Below are 15,975 nucleotides of genomic sequence, written 5' to 3'. Positions count from 1 at the left end.
AGCACTGCCAGCACATCCAGGACCACCACAGGAAGCACCACAACATCCACAGCAACATCGTCTCCAACAGAAACCTCCACTGTGGCAACCCAGACTCCAACATCACCCACTACTACTGCCTCCACACTAGCCCAGTCATCACTGACAGCCACCACTGGCAACACAGTTGTCCCCAGTAGCTCTGCATCGACAACACAACGACCAACCATTGTAACAACCACCGGCAGCACCAGCACCACCAAGACCTCTCCCCCTCCAACAAATGCCACAACCACCATCACACCCACACCAACGGTGTCCACTTCAGCCAGTAGCACTGTCAGCACCTCCAGGACCACCACAGGAAGCACCACAACATCCACAGCAACGTCTACTCCAACAGAAACCACCACTGTGGCAACCCAGACTCCAACATCACCCGCTGCTGCCTCCACCCTCTCCCAAAAGACAGCGACAACTACTATTGGCACCACAGAGGTCTCCAGTACCCCTGCCCCAACAACACAAGAAACAACCATCATCACAACCACCAGCAGCCCCAGCACCACCAAGACCTCTCCCCTTCCAACAAATATCACAACCACCATCACACCCACATCAACAGCATCCACCTCAACAGCCACCACCACTAACAGCACACCCAGCCCCAGAACTAATTGCCAGCCGCTCTGTACATGGACACAGTGGTTTAATTTGGATTCCCCTGGCCCTGGTAGCCAAAATGGAGACGTAGAGACAGTTGCAAAAATCCGCGCCGCTGGGTATGCACTCTGCAAGGAGCCACAAGACATCAACTGCCGTGCTAAAGATTACCCTGACCGGAGTCAGCAACAACTGGGACAGATATTTGAGTGCAGCCTTCAAAACGGGCTTGTGTGCAGAAATGAGGATCAGATCGCAAAGTATCCCATGTGCTTTGACTATGAAATCCAGGTGCGGTGCTGTGAATATAAATACTGTGAGACTACAACAACAAGCACAACGGGCTCCTCCACCCAGGTCTCTTCTACAAAACACACCACCACAGCAACCCAAACTCCAACACCATCCACTCTTTCCTCCACCTGGACTCAGCCATCACTGAAAACCACCACCAGCACCACCATTATGCACAGTACCACTGCCCAACCAACAGACCACACAACTATCATCACACTCACACCAACGGTGTCCACTTCAGCCAGTAGCACTGCCAGCACCTCCAGGACCACCACAGGAAGCACCACAACATCCACAGCAACATCGTCTCCAACAGAAACCTCCACTGTGGCAACCCAGACTCCAACATCACCCACTACTACTGCCTCCACACTAGCCCAGTCATCACTGACAACCACCACTGGCAACACAGTTGTCTCCAGTAGCTCTGCACCGACAACACAACGAACAACCATTGTCACAACCACCGGCAGCACCAGCACCACCAAGACCTCTCCCCCTCCAACAAATGCCACAACCACCATCACACCCACACCAACAGTGTCCCCTTCAGCCAGTAGCACTGCCAGCACCTCCAGGACCACCACAGGAAGCACCACAACATCCACAGCAACATCGTCTCCAACAGAAACCTCCACTGTGGCAACCCAGACTCCAACATCACCCACTACTACTGCCTCCACACTAGCCCAGTCATCACTGACAACCACCACTGGCAACACAGTTGTCTCCAGTAGCTCTGCACCGACAACACAAGGAACAACCATTGTAACAACCACCGGCAGCCCCAGCACCACCAAGACCTCTCCCCCTCCAACAAATGCCACAACCACCATCACACCCACACCAACGGTGTCCACTTCAGCCAGTAGCACTGTCAGCACCTCCAGGACCACCACAGGAAGCACCACAACATCCACAGCAACGTCTACTCCAACAGAAACCACCACTGTGGCAACCCAGACTCCAACATCACCCGCTGCTGCCTCCACCCTCTCCCAAAAGACAGCGACAACTACTATTGGCACCACAGAGGTCTCCAGTACCCCTGCCCCAACAACACAAGAAACAACCATCATCACAACCACCAGCAGCCCCAGCACCACCAAGACCTCTCCCCTTCCAACAAATATCACAACCACCATCACACCCACATCAACAGCATCCACCTCAACAGCCACCACCACTAACAGCACACCCAGCCCCAGAACTAATTGCCAGCCGCTCTGTACATGGACACAGTGGTTTAATTTGGATTCCCCTGGCCCTGGTAGCCAAAATGGAGACGTAGAGACAGTTGCAAAAATCCGCGCCGCTGGGTATGCACTCTGCAAGGAGCCACAAGACATCAACTGCCGTGCTAAAGATTACCCTGACCGGAGTCAGCAACAACTGGGACAGATATTTGAGTGCAGCCTTCAAAACGGGCTTGTGTGCAGAAATGAGGATCAGATCGCAAAGTATCCCATGTGCTTTGACTATGAAATCCAGGTGCGGTGCTGTGAATATAAATACTGTGAGACTACAACAACAAGCACAACGGGCTCCTCCACCCAGGTCTCTTCTACAAAACACACCACCACAGCAACCCAAACTCCAACACCATCCACTCTTTCCTCCACCTGGACTCAGCCATCACTGAAAACCACCACCAGCACCACCATTATGCACAGTACCACTGCCCAACCAACAGACCACACAACTATCATCACACTCACACCAACGGTGTCCACTTCAGCCAGTAGCACTGCCAGCACCTCCAGGACCACCACAGGAAGCACCACAACATCCACAGCAACATCGTCTCCAACAGAAACCTCCACTGTGGCAACCCAGACTCCAACATCACCCACTACTACTGCCTCCACACTAGCCCAGTCATCACTGACAACCACCACTGGCAACACAGTTGTCTCCAGTAGCTCTGCACCGACAACACAACGAACAACCATTGTCACAACCACCGGCAGCACCAGCACCACCAAGACCTCTCCCCCTCCAACAAATGCCACAACCACCATCACACCCACACCAACAGTGTCCCCTTCAGCCAGTAGCACTGCCAGCACCTCCAGGACCACCACAGGAAGCACCACAACATCCACAGCAACATCGTCTCCAACAGAAACCTCCACTGTGGCAACCCAGACTCCAACATCACCCACTACTACTGCCTCCACACTAGCCCAGTCATCACTGACAACCACCACTGGCAACACAGTTGTCTCCAGTAGCTCTGCACCGACAACACAAGGAACAACCATTGTAACAACCACCGGCAGCCCCAGCACCACCAAGACCTCTCCCCCTCCAACAAATGCCACAACCACCATCACACCCACACCAACGGTGTCCACTTCAGCCAGTAGCACTGTCAGCACCTCCAGGACCACCACAGGAAGCACCACAACATCCACAGCAACGTCTACTCCAACAGAAACCACCACTGTGGCAACCCAGACTCCAACATCACCCGCTGCTGCCTCCACCCTCTCCCAAAAGACAGCGACAACTACTATTGGCACCACAGAGGTCTCCAGTACCCCTGCCCCAACAACACAAGAAACAACCATCATCACAACCACCAGCAGCCCCAGCACCACCAAGACCTCTCCCCTTCCAACAAATATCACAACCACCATCACACCCACATCAACAGCATCCACCTCAACAGCCACCACCACTAACAGCACACCCAGCCCCAGAACTAATTGCCAGCCGCTCTGTACATGGACACAGTGGTTTAATTTGGATTCCCCTGGCCCTGGTAGCCAAAATGGAGACGTAGAGACAGTTGCAAAAATCCGCGCCGCTGGGTATGCACTCTGCAAGGAGCCACAAGACATCAACTGCCGTGCTAAAGATTACCCTGACCGGAGTCAGCAACAACTGGGACAGATATTTGAGTGCAGCCTTCAAAACGGGCTTGTGTGCAGAAATGAGGATCAGATCGCAAAGTATCCCATGTGCTTTGACTATGAAATCCAGGTGCAGTGCTGTGAATATAAATACTGTGAGACTACAACAACAAGCACAACGGGCTCCTCCACCCAGGTCTCTTCTACAAAACACACCACCACAGCAACCCAAACTCCAACACCATCCACTCTTTCCTCCACCTGGACTCAGCCATCACTGAAAACCACCACCAGTACCACCATTATGCACAGTACCACTGCCCAACCAACAGACCACACAACTATCATCACACTCACACCAACGGTGTCCACTTCAGCCAGTAGCACTGCCAGCACCTCCAGGACCACCACAGGAAGCACCACAACATCCACAGCAACATCGTCTCCAACAGAAACCTCCACTGTGGCAACCCAGACTCCAACATCACTCACTACTACTGCCACCACACTAGCCCAGTCATCACTGACAACCACCACTGGCAACACAGTTGTCTCCAGTACCCCTGCCCCAACAACACAAGGAACAACCATTGTAACAACCACCGGCAGCACCAGCACCACCAAGACCTCTCCCCCTCCAACAAATGCCACAACCACCATCACACCCACACCAACGGTGTCCACTTCAGCCAGTAGCACTGCCAGCACCTCCAGGACCACCACAGGAAGCACCACAACATCCACAGCAACATCGTCTCCAACAGAAACCTCCACTGTGGCAACCCAGACTCCAACATCACCCACTACTACTGCCTCCACACTAGCCCAGTCATCACTGACAACCACCACTGGCAACACAGTTGTCTCCAGTAGCTCTGCACCGACAACACAACGAACAACCATTTTAACAACCACCGGCAGCACCAGCACCACCAAGACCTCTCCCCCTCCAACAAATGCCACAACCACCATCACACCCACACCAACAGTGTCCCCTTCAGCCAGTAGCACTGCCAGCACATCCAGGACCACCACAGGAAGCACCACAACATCCACAGCAACATCGTCTCCAACAGAAACCTCCACTGTGGCAACCCAGACTCCAACATCACCCACTACTACTGCCTCCACACTAGCCCAGTCATCACTGACAGCCACCACTGGCAACACAGTTGTCCCCAGTAGCTCTGCATCAACAACACAACGACCAACCATTGTAACAACCACCGGCAGCACCAGCACCACCAAGACCTCTCCCCCTCCAACAAATGCCACAACCACCATCACACCCACACCAACGGTGTCCACTTCAGCCAGTAGCACTGTCAGCACCTCCAGGACCACCACAGGAAGCACCACAACATCCACAGCAACGTCTACTCCAACAGAAACCACCACTGTGGCAACCCAGACTCCAACATCACCCGCTGCTGCCTCCACCCTCTCCCAAAAGACAGCGACAACTACTATTGGCACCACAGAGGTCTCCAGTACCCCTGCCCCAACAACACAAGAAACAACCATCATCACAACCACCAGCAGCCCCAGTACCACCAAGACATCTCCCCTTCCAACAAATATCACAACCACCATCACACCCACATCAACAGCATCCACCTCAACAGCCACCACCACTAACAGCACACCCAGCCCCAGAACTAATTGCCAGCCGCTCTGTACATGGACACAGTGGTTTAATTTGGATTCCCCTGGCCCTGGTAGCCAAAATGGAGACGTAGAGACAGTTGCAAAAATCCGCGCCGCTGGGTATGCACTCTGCGAGGAGCCACAAGACATCAACTGCCGTGCTAAAGATTACCCTGACCGGAGTCAGCAACAACTGGGACAGATATTTGAGTGCAGCCTTCAAAACGGGCTTGTGTGCAGAAATGAGGATCAGATTGCAAAGTATCCCATGTGCTTTGACTATGAAATCCAGGTGCGGTGCTGTGAATATAAATACTGTGAGACTACAACAACAAGCACAACGGGCTCCTCCACCCAGGTCTCTTCTACAAAACACACCACCACAGCAACCCAAACTCCAACACCATCCACTCTTTCCTCCACCTGGACTCAGCCATCACTGAAAACCACCACCAGCACCACCATTATGCACAGTACCACTGCCCAACCAACAGACCACACAACTATCATCACACTCACACCAACGGTGTCCACTTCAGCCAGTAGCACTGCCAGCACCTCCAGGACCACCACAGGAAGCACCACAACATCCACAGCAACATCGTCTCCAACAGAAACCTCCACTGTGGCAACCCAGACTCCAACATCACCCACTACTACTGCCTCCACACTACCCCAGTCATCACTGACAACCACCACTGGCAACACAGTTGTCTCCAGTAGCTCTGCACCGACAACACAACGAACAACCATTGTCACAACCACCGGCAGCACCAGCACCACCAAGACCTCTCCCCCTCCAACAAATGCCACAACCACCATCACACCCACACCAACAGTGTCCCCTTCAGCCAGCAGCACTGCCAGCACATCCAGGACCACCACAGGAAGCACCACAACATCCACAGCAACATCGTCTCCAACAGAAACCTCCACTGTGGCAACCCAGACTCCAACATCACCCACTACTACTGCCTCCACACTAGCCCAGTCATCACTGACAACCACCACTGGCAACACAGTTGTCTCCAGTAGCTCTGCACCGACAACACAACGAACAACCATTGTAACAACCACCGGCAGCCCCAGCACCACCAAGACCTCTCCCCCTCCAACAAATGCCACAACCACCATCACACCCACACCAACGGTGTCCACTTCAGCCAGTAGCACTGTCAGCACCTCCAGGACCACCACAGGAAGCACCACAACATCCACAGCAACGTCTACTCCAACAGAAACCACCACTGTGGCAACCCAGACTCCAACATCACCCGCTGCTGCCTCCACCCTCTCCCAAAAGACAGCGACAACTACTATTGGCACCACAGAGGTCTCCAGTACCCCTGCCCCAACAACACAAGAAACAACCATCATCACAACCACCAGCAGCCCCAGTACCACCAAGACATCTCCCCTTCCAACAAATATCACAACCACCATCACACCCACATCAACAGCATCCACCTCAACAGCCACCACCACTAACAGCACACCCAGCCCCAGAACTAATTGCCAGCCGCTCTGTACATGGACACAGTGGTTTAATTTGGATTCCCCTGGCCCTGGTAGCCAAAATGGAGACGTAGAGACAGTTGCAAAAATCCGCGCCGCTGGGTATGCACTCTGCGAGGAGCCACAAGACATCAACTGCCGTGCTAAAGATTACCCTGACCGGAGTCAGCAACAACTGGGACAGATATTTGAGTGCAGCCTTCAAAACGGGCTTGTGTGCAGAAATGAGGATCAGATCGCAAAGTATCCCATGTGCTTTGACTATGAAATCCAGGTGCGGTGCTGTGAATATAAATACTGTGAGACTACAACAACAAGCACAACGGGCTCCTCCACCCAGGTCTCTTCTACAAAACACACCACCACAGCAACCCAAACTCCAACACCATCCACTCTTTCCTCCACCTGGACTCAGCCATCACTGAAAACCACCACCAGCACCACCATTATGCACAGTACCACTGCCCAACCAACAGACCACACAACTATCATCACACTCACACCAACGGTGTCCACTTCAGCCAGTAGCACTGCCAGCACCTCCAGGACCACCACAGGAAGCACCACAACATCCACAGCAACATCGTCTCCAACAGAAACCTCCACTGTGGCAACCCAGACTCCAACATCACCCACTACTACTGCCTCCACACTACCCCAGTCATCACTGACAACCACCACTGGCAACACAGTTGTCTCCAGTAGCTCTGCACCGACAACACAACGAACAACCATTGTCACAACCACCGGCAGCACCAGCACCACCAAGACCTCTCCCCCTCCAACAAATGCCACAACCACCATCACACCCACACCAACAGTGTCCCCTTCAGCCAGTAGCACTGCCAGCACCTCCAGGACCACCACAGGAAGCACCACAACATCCACAGCAACATCGTCTCCAACAGAAACCTCCACTGTGGCAACCCAGACTCCAACATCACCCACTACTACTGCCTCCACACTAGCCCAGTCATCACTGACAACCACCACTGGCAACACAGTTGTCTCCAGTAGCTCTGCACCGACAACACAAGGAACAACCATTGTAACAACCACCGGCAGCCCCAGCACCACCAAGACCTCTCCCCCTCCAACAAATGCCACAACCACCATCACACCCACACCAACGGTGTCCACTTCAGCCAGTAGCACTGTCAGCACCTCCAGGACCACCACAGGAAGCACCACAACATCCACAGCAACGTCTACTCCAACAGAAACCACCACTGTGGCAACCCAGACTCCAACATCACCCGCTGCTGCCTCCACCCTCTCCCAAAAGACAGCGACAACTACTATTGGCACCACAGAGGTCTCCAGTACCCCTGCCCCAACAACACAAGAAACAACCATCATCACAACCACCAGCAGCCCCAGCACCACCAAGACCTCTCCCCTTCCAACAAATATCACAACCACCATCACACCCACATCAACAGCATCCACCTCAACAGCCACCACCACTAACAGCACACCCAGCCCCAGAACTAATTGCCAGCCGCTCTGTACATGGACACAGTGGTTTAATTTGGATTCCCCTGGCCCTGGTAGCCAAAATGGAGACGTAGAGACAGTTGCAAAAATCCGCGCCGCTGGGTATGCACTCTGCAAGGAGCCACAAGACATCAACTGCCGTGCTAAAGATTACCCTGACCGGAGTCAGCAACAACTGGGACAGATATTTGAGTGCAGCCTTCAAAACGGGCTTGTGTGCAGAAATGAGGATCAGATCGCAAAGTATCCCATGTGCTTTGACTATGAAATCCAGGTGCAGTGCTGTGAATATAAATACTGTGAGACTACAACAACAAGCACAACGGGCTCCTCCACCCAGGTCTCTTCTACAAAACACACCACCACAGCAACCCAAACTCCAACACCATCCACTCTTTCCTCCACCTGGACTCAGCCATCACTGAAAACCACCACCAGTACCACCATTATGCACAGTACCACTGCCCAACCAACAGACCACACAACTATCATCACACTCACACCAACGGTGTCCACTTCAGCCAGTAGCACTGCCAGCACCTCCAGGACCACCACAGGAAGCACCACAACATCCACAGCAACATCGTCTCCAACAGAAACCTCCACTGTGGCAACCCAGACTCCAACATCACTCACTACTACTGCCACCACACTAGCCCAGTCATCACTGACAACCACCACTGGCAACACAGTTGTCTCCAGTACCCCTGCCCCAACAACACAAGGAACAACCATTGTAACAACCACCGGCAGCACCAGCACCACCAAGACCTCTCCCCCTCCAACAAATGCCACAACCACCATCACACCCACACCAACAGTGTCCCCTTCAGCCAGCAGCACTGCCAGCACATCCAGGACCACCACAGGAAGCACCACAACATCCACAGCAACGTCTACTCCAACAGAAACCACCACTGTGGCAACCCAGACTCCAACATCACCCGCTGCTGCCTCCACCCTCTCCGAAAAGACAGTGACAACCACCATTGACACCACAGAGGTCTCCAGCACCCCTGCCCCGACAACACAAGAAACAACCATCATCACAACCACCAGCAGCCCCAGCACCACCAAGACCTCTCCCCCTCCAACAGAAGGCACAACCATCAACGCAACCACAACAACAGTGTCCACTTCAGCCAGTAGCACTGTCAGCAGTTTGAAGACCACAGCAGGAAGCACCACATCATCTACACCCACATCCACTCCAGTAGAAATCTCCACTGTGACTAGCCAGGTTTCAACATCACCCACTACTGCCTCCAGCCTCTCTCAGTCACAAACTACAAGCATCTTTCTTCCAACATCTGTTTCTTCTACTGGACAAACTACAGCCACCAGTTTTTTTCCTACAAGTGTCACTACCACTAGCATGCCAGGTATGTCATTGTCTGCCTCTGCAAAGATTACGAACAGATATTTTGGAAGAACAACATTGCTATCACTGTTTTCTGTGACTTCTTCCGCTATTATCCTTATTTCTTCCAACAGATAAACCACTTTTTAATCTATCTCTCCTTCTACTAGTAGTATCTCTGCTAGACAAGCAGTAAGTCAAATAGTTGAATGCAACAAAAATGTTGGCTCAATTTGCAGGGTATGTTAAAACTGTGAGTTGAAAATCCTGTGCTGTAAACTAATGCATGTTTTGTCTTTAACAGTATCTACAGCTGGTATATCACAATCAAGTAATGTTACAACAAGCACTTCTGTCATCACCAGTTCTTCCTCCAGCACACCTGTCACAATAGAAGCAAGTACATACGTTACATCAAGCAGAACAACTCCCTGTTTTTGTCACGTGTTTGGTAACTATTTTTCTCCTGGTGAGTGTCTTATTTTATGGTTATAAAAATTTTTATAAGCCATACAAACCCTTAATACTCTATTAAACATAACCACTCAAAATCATCTAAACATAGAAATTTTTATACACGAATACACTTGATATTTTTATAGTATTTTCTTGTTTTCTTTTGTTTTCCCTAAGCATTTTCATTGGTCTCCTAATTTATCCTATTTTCCTCTACAGGGGAAGTGGTATACAACACAACAGATGGGGCTGGCTGTAGTTTTTATGCACTTTGCAGCAAGGAATGTGAAATTCACCCATTCCAGGGGCCGTGTCCTCCGACAACTCCTTTCCCTTCAGAAACTAAGACTGTCTCATCAACCACAGCAACACCCCCCACAACTTCAGCAGAAATAAAGTGCATTGATACCAGTCCTCCACGAAAGGTGGTTCTCCTCATTATTTTCTAGTATATCACCAATGCAAAACCAGCCCAATTTCTGTCCTCTAACAGCCAATTCAAATCAACTCATATGTATTCTAATAATAAAATTATTACAACATGTCATGTTACAAATGCACAATTCTTCAACCTGGCATTACCAGGCTTTTGTGTAATCTGGAGATGGAAAAGCTCACTAATACCATGGCTGGGACTTTTTTTTTAACAAAAGCCATTTAAATGTCATAGAAATAAGCAGAACAGCAATGAAAGTGTCAAAACCCCATTTTTTCTACACAGAATGCTGAGGTTGTTCTCAACTTGCCTCCTTTTAAGTCCTGAAATCATATGCTAAGAGAACACTAATCTGAACTTTATACCAATTTTGAGAGTCTATCTCATCTTGAAACAGAACAACTAGGGTGAGAGAGCACTTAAGAATAAATCAATTACATGTTTTCAGCCTGGAGAGAACTGGACAAGTGGATGCCAGCAATGTTCCTGTGACCTCCACAACGCTACCGTACAATGCAAGCCGATCACGTGCCAGATACCAGTTTGTGATGTAGGATTTGTTTCTGTTGCTGTAATAAAACAACAAGGTCCATGTTGTCCTGAATATGAATGCAGTAAGTATTAAAAATACATATATAATACCGGACTACACATTCTGGTAAATCACATTCGCACTTCTGTTAATATCTAAATGTGTACTACAACAACAGCAAAACCTCCTTTAAAGTGTCTGGCTCAGTAAACATGCATCAGTTTTTGGCTAAATATGCAGTAGAAGCTTATTTAAAAACAAAATGTTATTTTCAGTGAACTTTGCTGAGAAAATTGGAACAAGCAGGAGAGCACTATCTCTATATCTGTAATCATAAAGGTTATTAATGCATTTTATTTAATGTCACTACTATAACACTGGAGTACATTAACATTAGTCTAACTGTAGCTACATTAAGATGCATAAACATAAGAACAAGCCAGCAGAAAGCTTAACTACAAAAGCAAGTAACACAAAACAATAATACAAAGTGAATTGTAATCAGTATATGAACTGTCAACATATGAAAAATAATAATTATACTTACACCTTTGTTGAATGCTCATGAAAATCAAAAAACCTAATAGCTATATATATTTGTATATATGAATTTTTATATACATACATTTTTATACATGATAATAAAAAGGTAGCCATAAATTAAGCCTGAAACAGGAAGGTCAAAACAAAGGAACAGTGAAGTTTGAAGTGGTTCTGTGAAAGACTTGAATGGGATCTGTCATGTTGTCAAATTATTTATGTGACCACAGTACAAATACCTTTTTCCACTCAGAGTCAATCTTCCATCCAAACCATGTTCTGAGAGGTCATAAAGAATCAATAACAAAGGCATGTTTGAAGATTACTGGACTTCTAGGGCTCAAAGAGGAAACAACTCATTTAATTTGAAGTGAACCTGATACTGAAAGGGCAAAAACCGGATTTTCCATGCATAGCTCAAATTTGAAGTTCCTCCTTGACTCTTCTAGCTGATTTCAAAGATAGAACTTTACATCAAGCCACACAAAATATGAGATCTAAGCATGTAGGGGGGACTGAATTCAAGTTTTTCATAATCTCTGCGTTACTTATAGAACTTGATAACATCTTCTCAGGAAGTCTCATAATCTAAGTTTACTCTGGCAATGTTTTGCTCTTGTTTTTCAGAACCTGCTTGTCTGGTTAACGGTACAATGTTCCAGGTGAGAATGTTATACTTATAGTGAAGTGAAATGTACACCCTTTCTATCAGAAGAAGCCTTTGAGAAAGTTCTTTTCCCAGTACATGTGTTTTGATCTCTAGCCCTTAACTGGAAGAGTTCTGTTTGTTTTTTTTTCCTAATGTCAAAACAAAAATTGTCACAGAAGAGTTCCTCAAGATGTAGCATAAAACATGGTGCCGTTTTTAGTGAGGTACTTTCCTTTTAAGCAGTCTCCCACTGTGGAATTAATGCATTTTTCAAATGAGCTGATGAATTGCCCAAACTCAGCCACTCTTTAAAATAAGCCCAGAGAACCTACAAAACTAAATCTAGGATTTTTGCTTTAATTGATATCTAAATCTTCTACTAAAATTGGTTCTTTGGTTGTTTAGTCAAAATTTAAACATTAGCACTGAAGCCTTTTGGGGACACATTTCAGAAAGACTTAAATCCATGCCAAAATTTGTATCTCTGCTTATGTATCTATGTATGTATCCACTTAATCACCTTTTGCAAATTGGAATTGTTTTATAACCACTGAACATGACTTAACAGGGAAAAAAATCTTAAATGGAGCACTGAAAAGTTGGTAAAATAGTGAGGCAGTACAAACCAGTCTTACCTGCAAGTTATTAATCTACTTTTCTCTTTTTTATTCCTTCATTTAGTTTCCTCCTAATGTGTGCTTTTTTGAAAGGCATAAAGCCAAACAGCTATATGTTCAAAGAGAGTTGAACAACTCAATCACACTGGCATTTCAGCCACCTTAATGGTGCAATGCTGTCAACCCTCCCTATACATTTTCTAGAAACTGTTGCCATCTGATTTTTTTTCTGTCTTCCAGGCTGGAACGTCGATAATCAATTCATGTATGAACTGTACCTGCTCTTCTCAGAATGGTACACTGACCCCGGCAGATATGCACTGTGAAAGAGTTGCATGTAACACATCTTGCCCACTGGTGAGTTCAGATTCTCCAGGCTGCCCAGTCAGCCCTCAACTACAGGAAGACTAAAATTCTCCATCACCAACTCAACATACTTTCTCTTTCATCTCCTTGCGAGTAGGGTTATGAGTATAGGACTACGGATGGAGAGTGCTGTGGGAAGTGTCATGAAATAGCTTGCACAATCAAACTAAGTAATGGCACTGTTCGTGTGCTCAATGTAAGTATTCATTTAATTTTCAGATCTATTAGTGATACAGGTTAGAACAGCTAAGAGTCAATTCATGTCCCTTACTAGTAAAAATTTAGTAATTAATACTGAAATTACCCCCAAAACAGCACACCAGTTTTCTCAGTTGAACACTTGGAATAATATATTCTTTATATGTGTGGTTAAGTGGGCAATGGTTTTCAATTTGTGGTCTGAGTGTTCAGATCTAGGGCTTACACTTTCAAGCTAGCCACAGTTTGCAAAATCCCACTTTTGTCACTTGAAAGAAGTTAAGAAGCATCTGAGAATCTCTGGGGTGAGACAACTGAATTATCTCATACATTTTTGATGTAATCATACTATACTTGATCACAACGAAAATAAAAATTGTTTGCTTTTCTTACAAAATATTAGGTTGATGAGGTCCTGCCACTTGATCATTGCAACCAATACAAATGTGAAAAAATTGAAGATCAATTTGTTGCAGTCCAAACTAAAAAAATATGCCCTGAGTACAACCCAGGAGAGTGTGATCCTGTAAGTTTTAATCAATTCTTCACCTACGGAATGCACATTAAAAGAACAAGGGGGGGGTGGGCAAGGAAGAATACAACAAATCACTTTCACCAAAGTTGCAGGAATGTCTGAAGAATCAAATTAATGTTGCTGTAACATTAGTAATACGAAAAGCTTTGTATTTTTACATGAGGCTACAAGGATTCAAGACTTACATGGTGGAGATAGTAAGTCATCCATCATTCCATTCAGTGTTCAACACAGAGGAGCTTTCTGCCCAGTATCAGCAAAGTTAACTCACATTCTTACTTATGATTGTCATCTGTGCATTAATGCAAATCCTCCTTTACTTTTGCAAAGGATGAAGCAGAGACTACTCCCGATGGCTGCTGCAAAATATGTAAATGTAAGTAACGCTGTGTTCACGGTTTCTGCTTGAAGAGCACTGTATTCAACTTCTATCTATCTTTGAGTGAATGGAAGGATCTTCACTCCCCCAGTTTTCACTTATTTGTCAAGACTTTGTGCTTCACTATGTATTCAAAAGGAAAAAAGGAATTTTGCTTTTCTGATACTGAATACCACAACCCAAACCAACAAAGCTCAAGCTTCTGCATTATCTTCCAAAAACACTGTACAGTTGAGACCAAAGAATAACCTAAAAACTCCAGATACATTACATAGTACTCCCCACACACTACCATACACTGCAAATTCTCAATAATCAGACATTATGCACTTTTAAATTGTTTTAGCATTCACTTAGTTCTGAACTAGAGATTTGAAGTGTACATTTTCCCCCCTCCTTTTATGCAGCTAAGAAATGCAAACCTTACAGCAAAAAAACTGTGATCCGCCATGGTGACTGTGAATCTTCTGAATCTGTTGAGCTGGCATATTGTGAAGGAACTTGTCCTGGCTCCTCAGTGTAAGTTCCAAAACCTTGATTTAGCATCTCTTTGGCTACATGTATACATCATGTATTCTGGTGTCTCAAGTAATTAGTAACCCAGGGGTACTGTGTATGTATTCTCCTGAGCTGGAAGACAGGGATGGGGAGCAGAATGAAGACCCCATAATCGAAGGGGAAAAGGCTGGTAATCTGCTACACCACTTCGACACACACAAATCTATGGGGCCAGACAGGATCCACTCAGGGGTACTGAGGGAGCTGGTGGAGGTGCTCATCAAGGTACTTTCAATCATTTATCATCAGTCCTGGCTAAATGGGTAGGTCCCAGTCAACTGGAAGTCAGCAAATGTGACGCCCACCTACAAGAAGGGCTGGAATGAGGATCCAGGGAACTACAGCCCTGTTAGTCTGTCCTCAGTGCTGGGGAAGATTATGGAGCAGATCATCTTCAGTGTCATTATTTCCCTCTTACAGCTATTTGAAAGTGGGATGTAGCAAGGTGGGTGTTGGTCTCTTCTCCTAAGTACCGAGTGATTGGACAAGAGGAAATGGCTTCAAGTTTTATCAAAAGATGTTTCGATTGGATATCAGGACAAAATTCTTCACCAAAACAGTTGTCAGGCAGTGGAACAGGCTGCCCAGGGAAGTGGTTGAGTCACCATCCCTGGAGGTGTTTAAAAGATGTGTAGATTCTGGCGCTTAGGGACATGGTTTAGAGGCAGACTTGCATTGCTAGGTTTACAATCGGACTCCATTGTCTAAAGGGTCTTTTCCAAGCTACCTAATTCTATGATCACAGAATAGCAACAAAGTTAATGTGTTTATAAGACTCCATTGAATGGAATCAGACTCCTTGGAAGCAACAACAGTCTTACTATTGGACAGACAGGTAACTGAAAATCACACTCCTAAGTGTGTGTGGGAGAGAGGATGTTAAAAAAATAATA

General features: G+C 47.2%; 1 protein-coding gene across 1 annotated transcript in view; it reads left to right on the top strand.

Moving 5' to 3' along the window:
• The window catches only part of LOC136102278 (uncharacterized), a 41,310-nt gene extending 27,938 nt beyond the window's left edge, over positions 1-13,372 (top strand). Inside the window, exons 30-34 of the mRNA XM_071808608.1 lie at positions 94-6,282; positions 6,394-9,276; positions 9,388-9,838; positions 10,121-10,216; positions 13,287-13,372. Of these exons, the coding sequence (XP_071664709.1) occupies positions 94-6,282; positions 6,394-9,276; positions 9,388-9,838; positions 10,121-10,216; positions 13,287-13,372 (9,705 nt within the window). The remainder of the gene's footprint in view (positions 1-93; positions 6,283-6,393; positions 9,277-9,387; positions 9,839-10,120; positions 10,217-13,286) is intronic.
• The last annotated feature ends 2,603 nt before the right edge of the window (positions 13,373-15,975 follow it).

The sequence above is a fragment of the Patagioenas fasciata genome, chromosome 5, assembly GCF_037038585.1.
Source record: "Patagioenas fasciata isolate bPatFas1 chromosome 5, bPatFas1.hap1, whole genome shotgun sequence".
Classification (NCBI taxonomy): Eukaryota; Metazoa; Chordata; class Aves; order Columbiformes; family Columbidae; genus Patagioenas; species Patagioenas fasciata.
The sequence above is the reverse complement of the archived record's forward strand: the minus strand, read 5'-3'. Positions and strand labels throughout refer to the sequence as shown.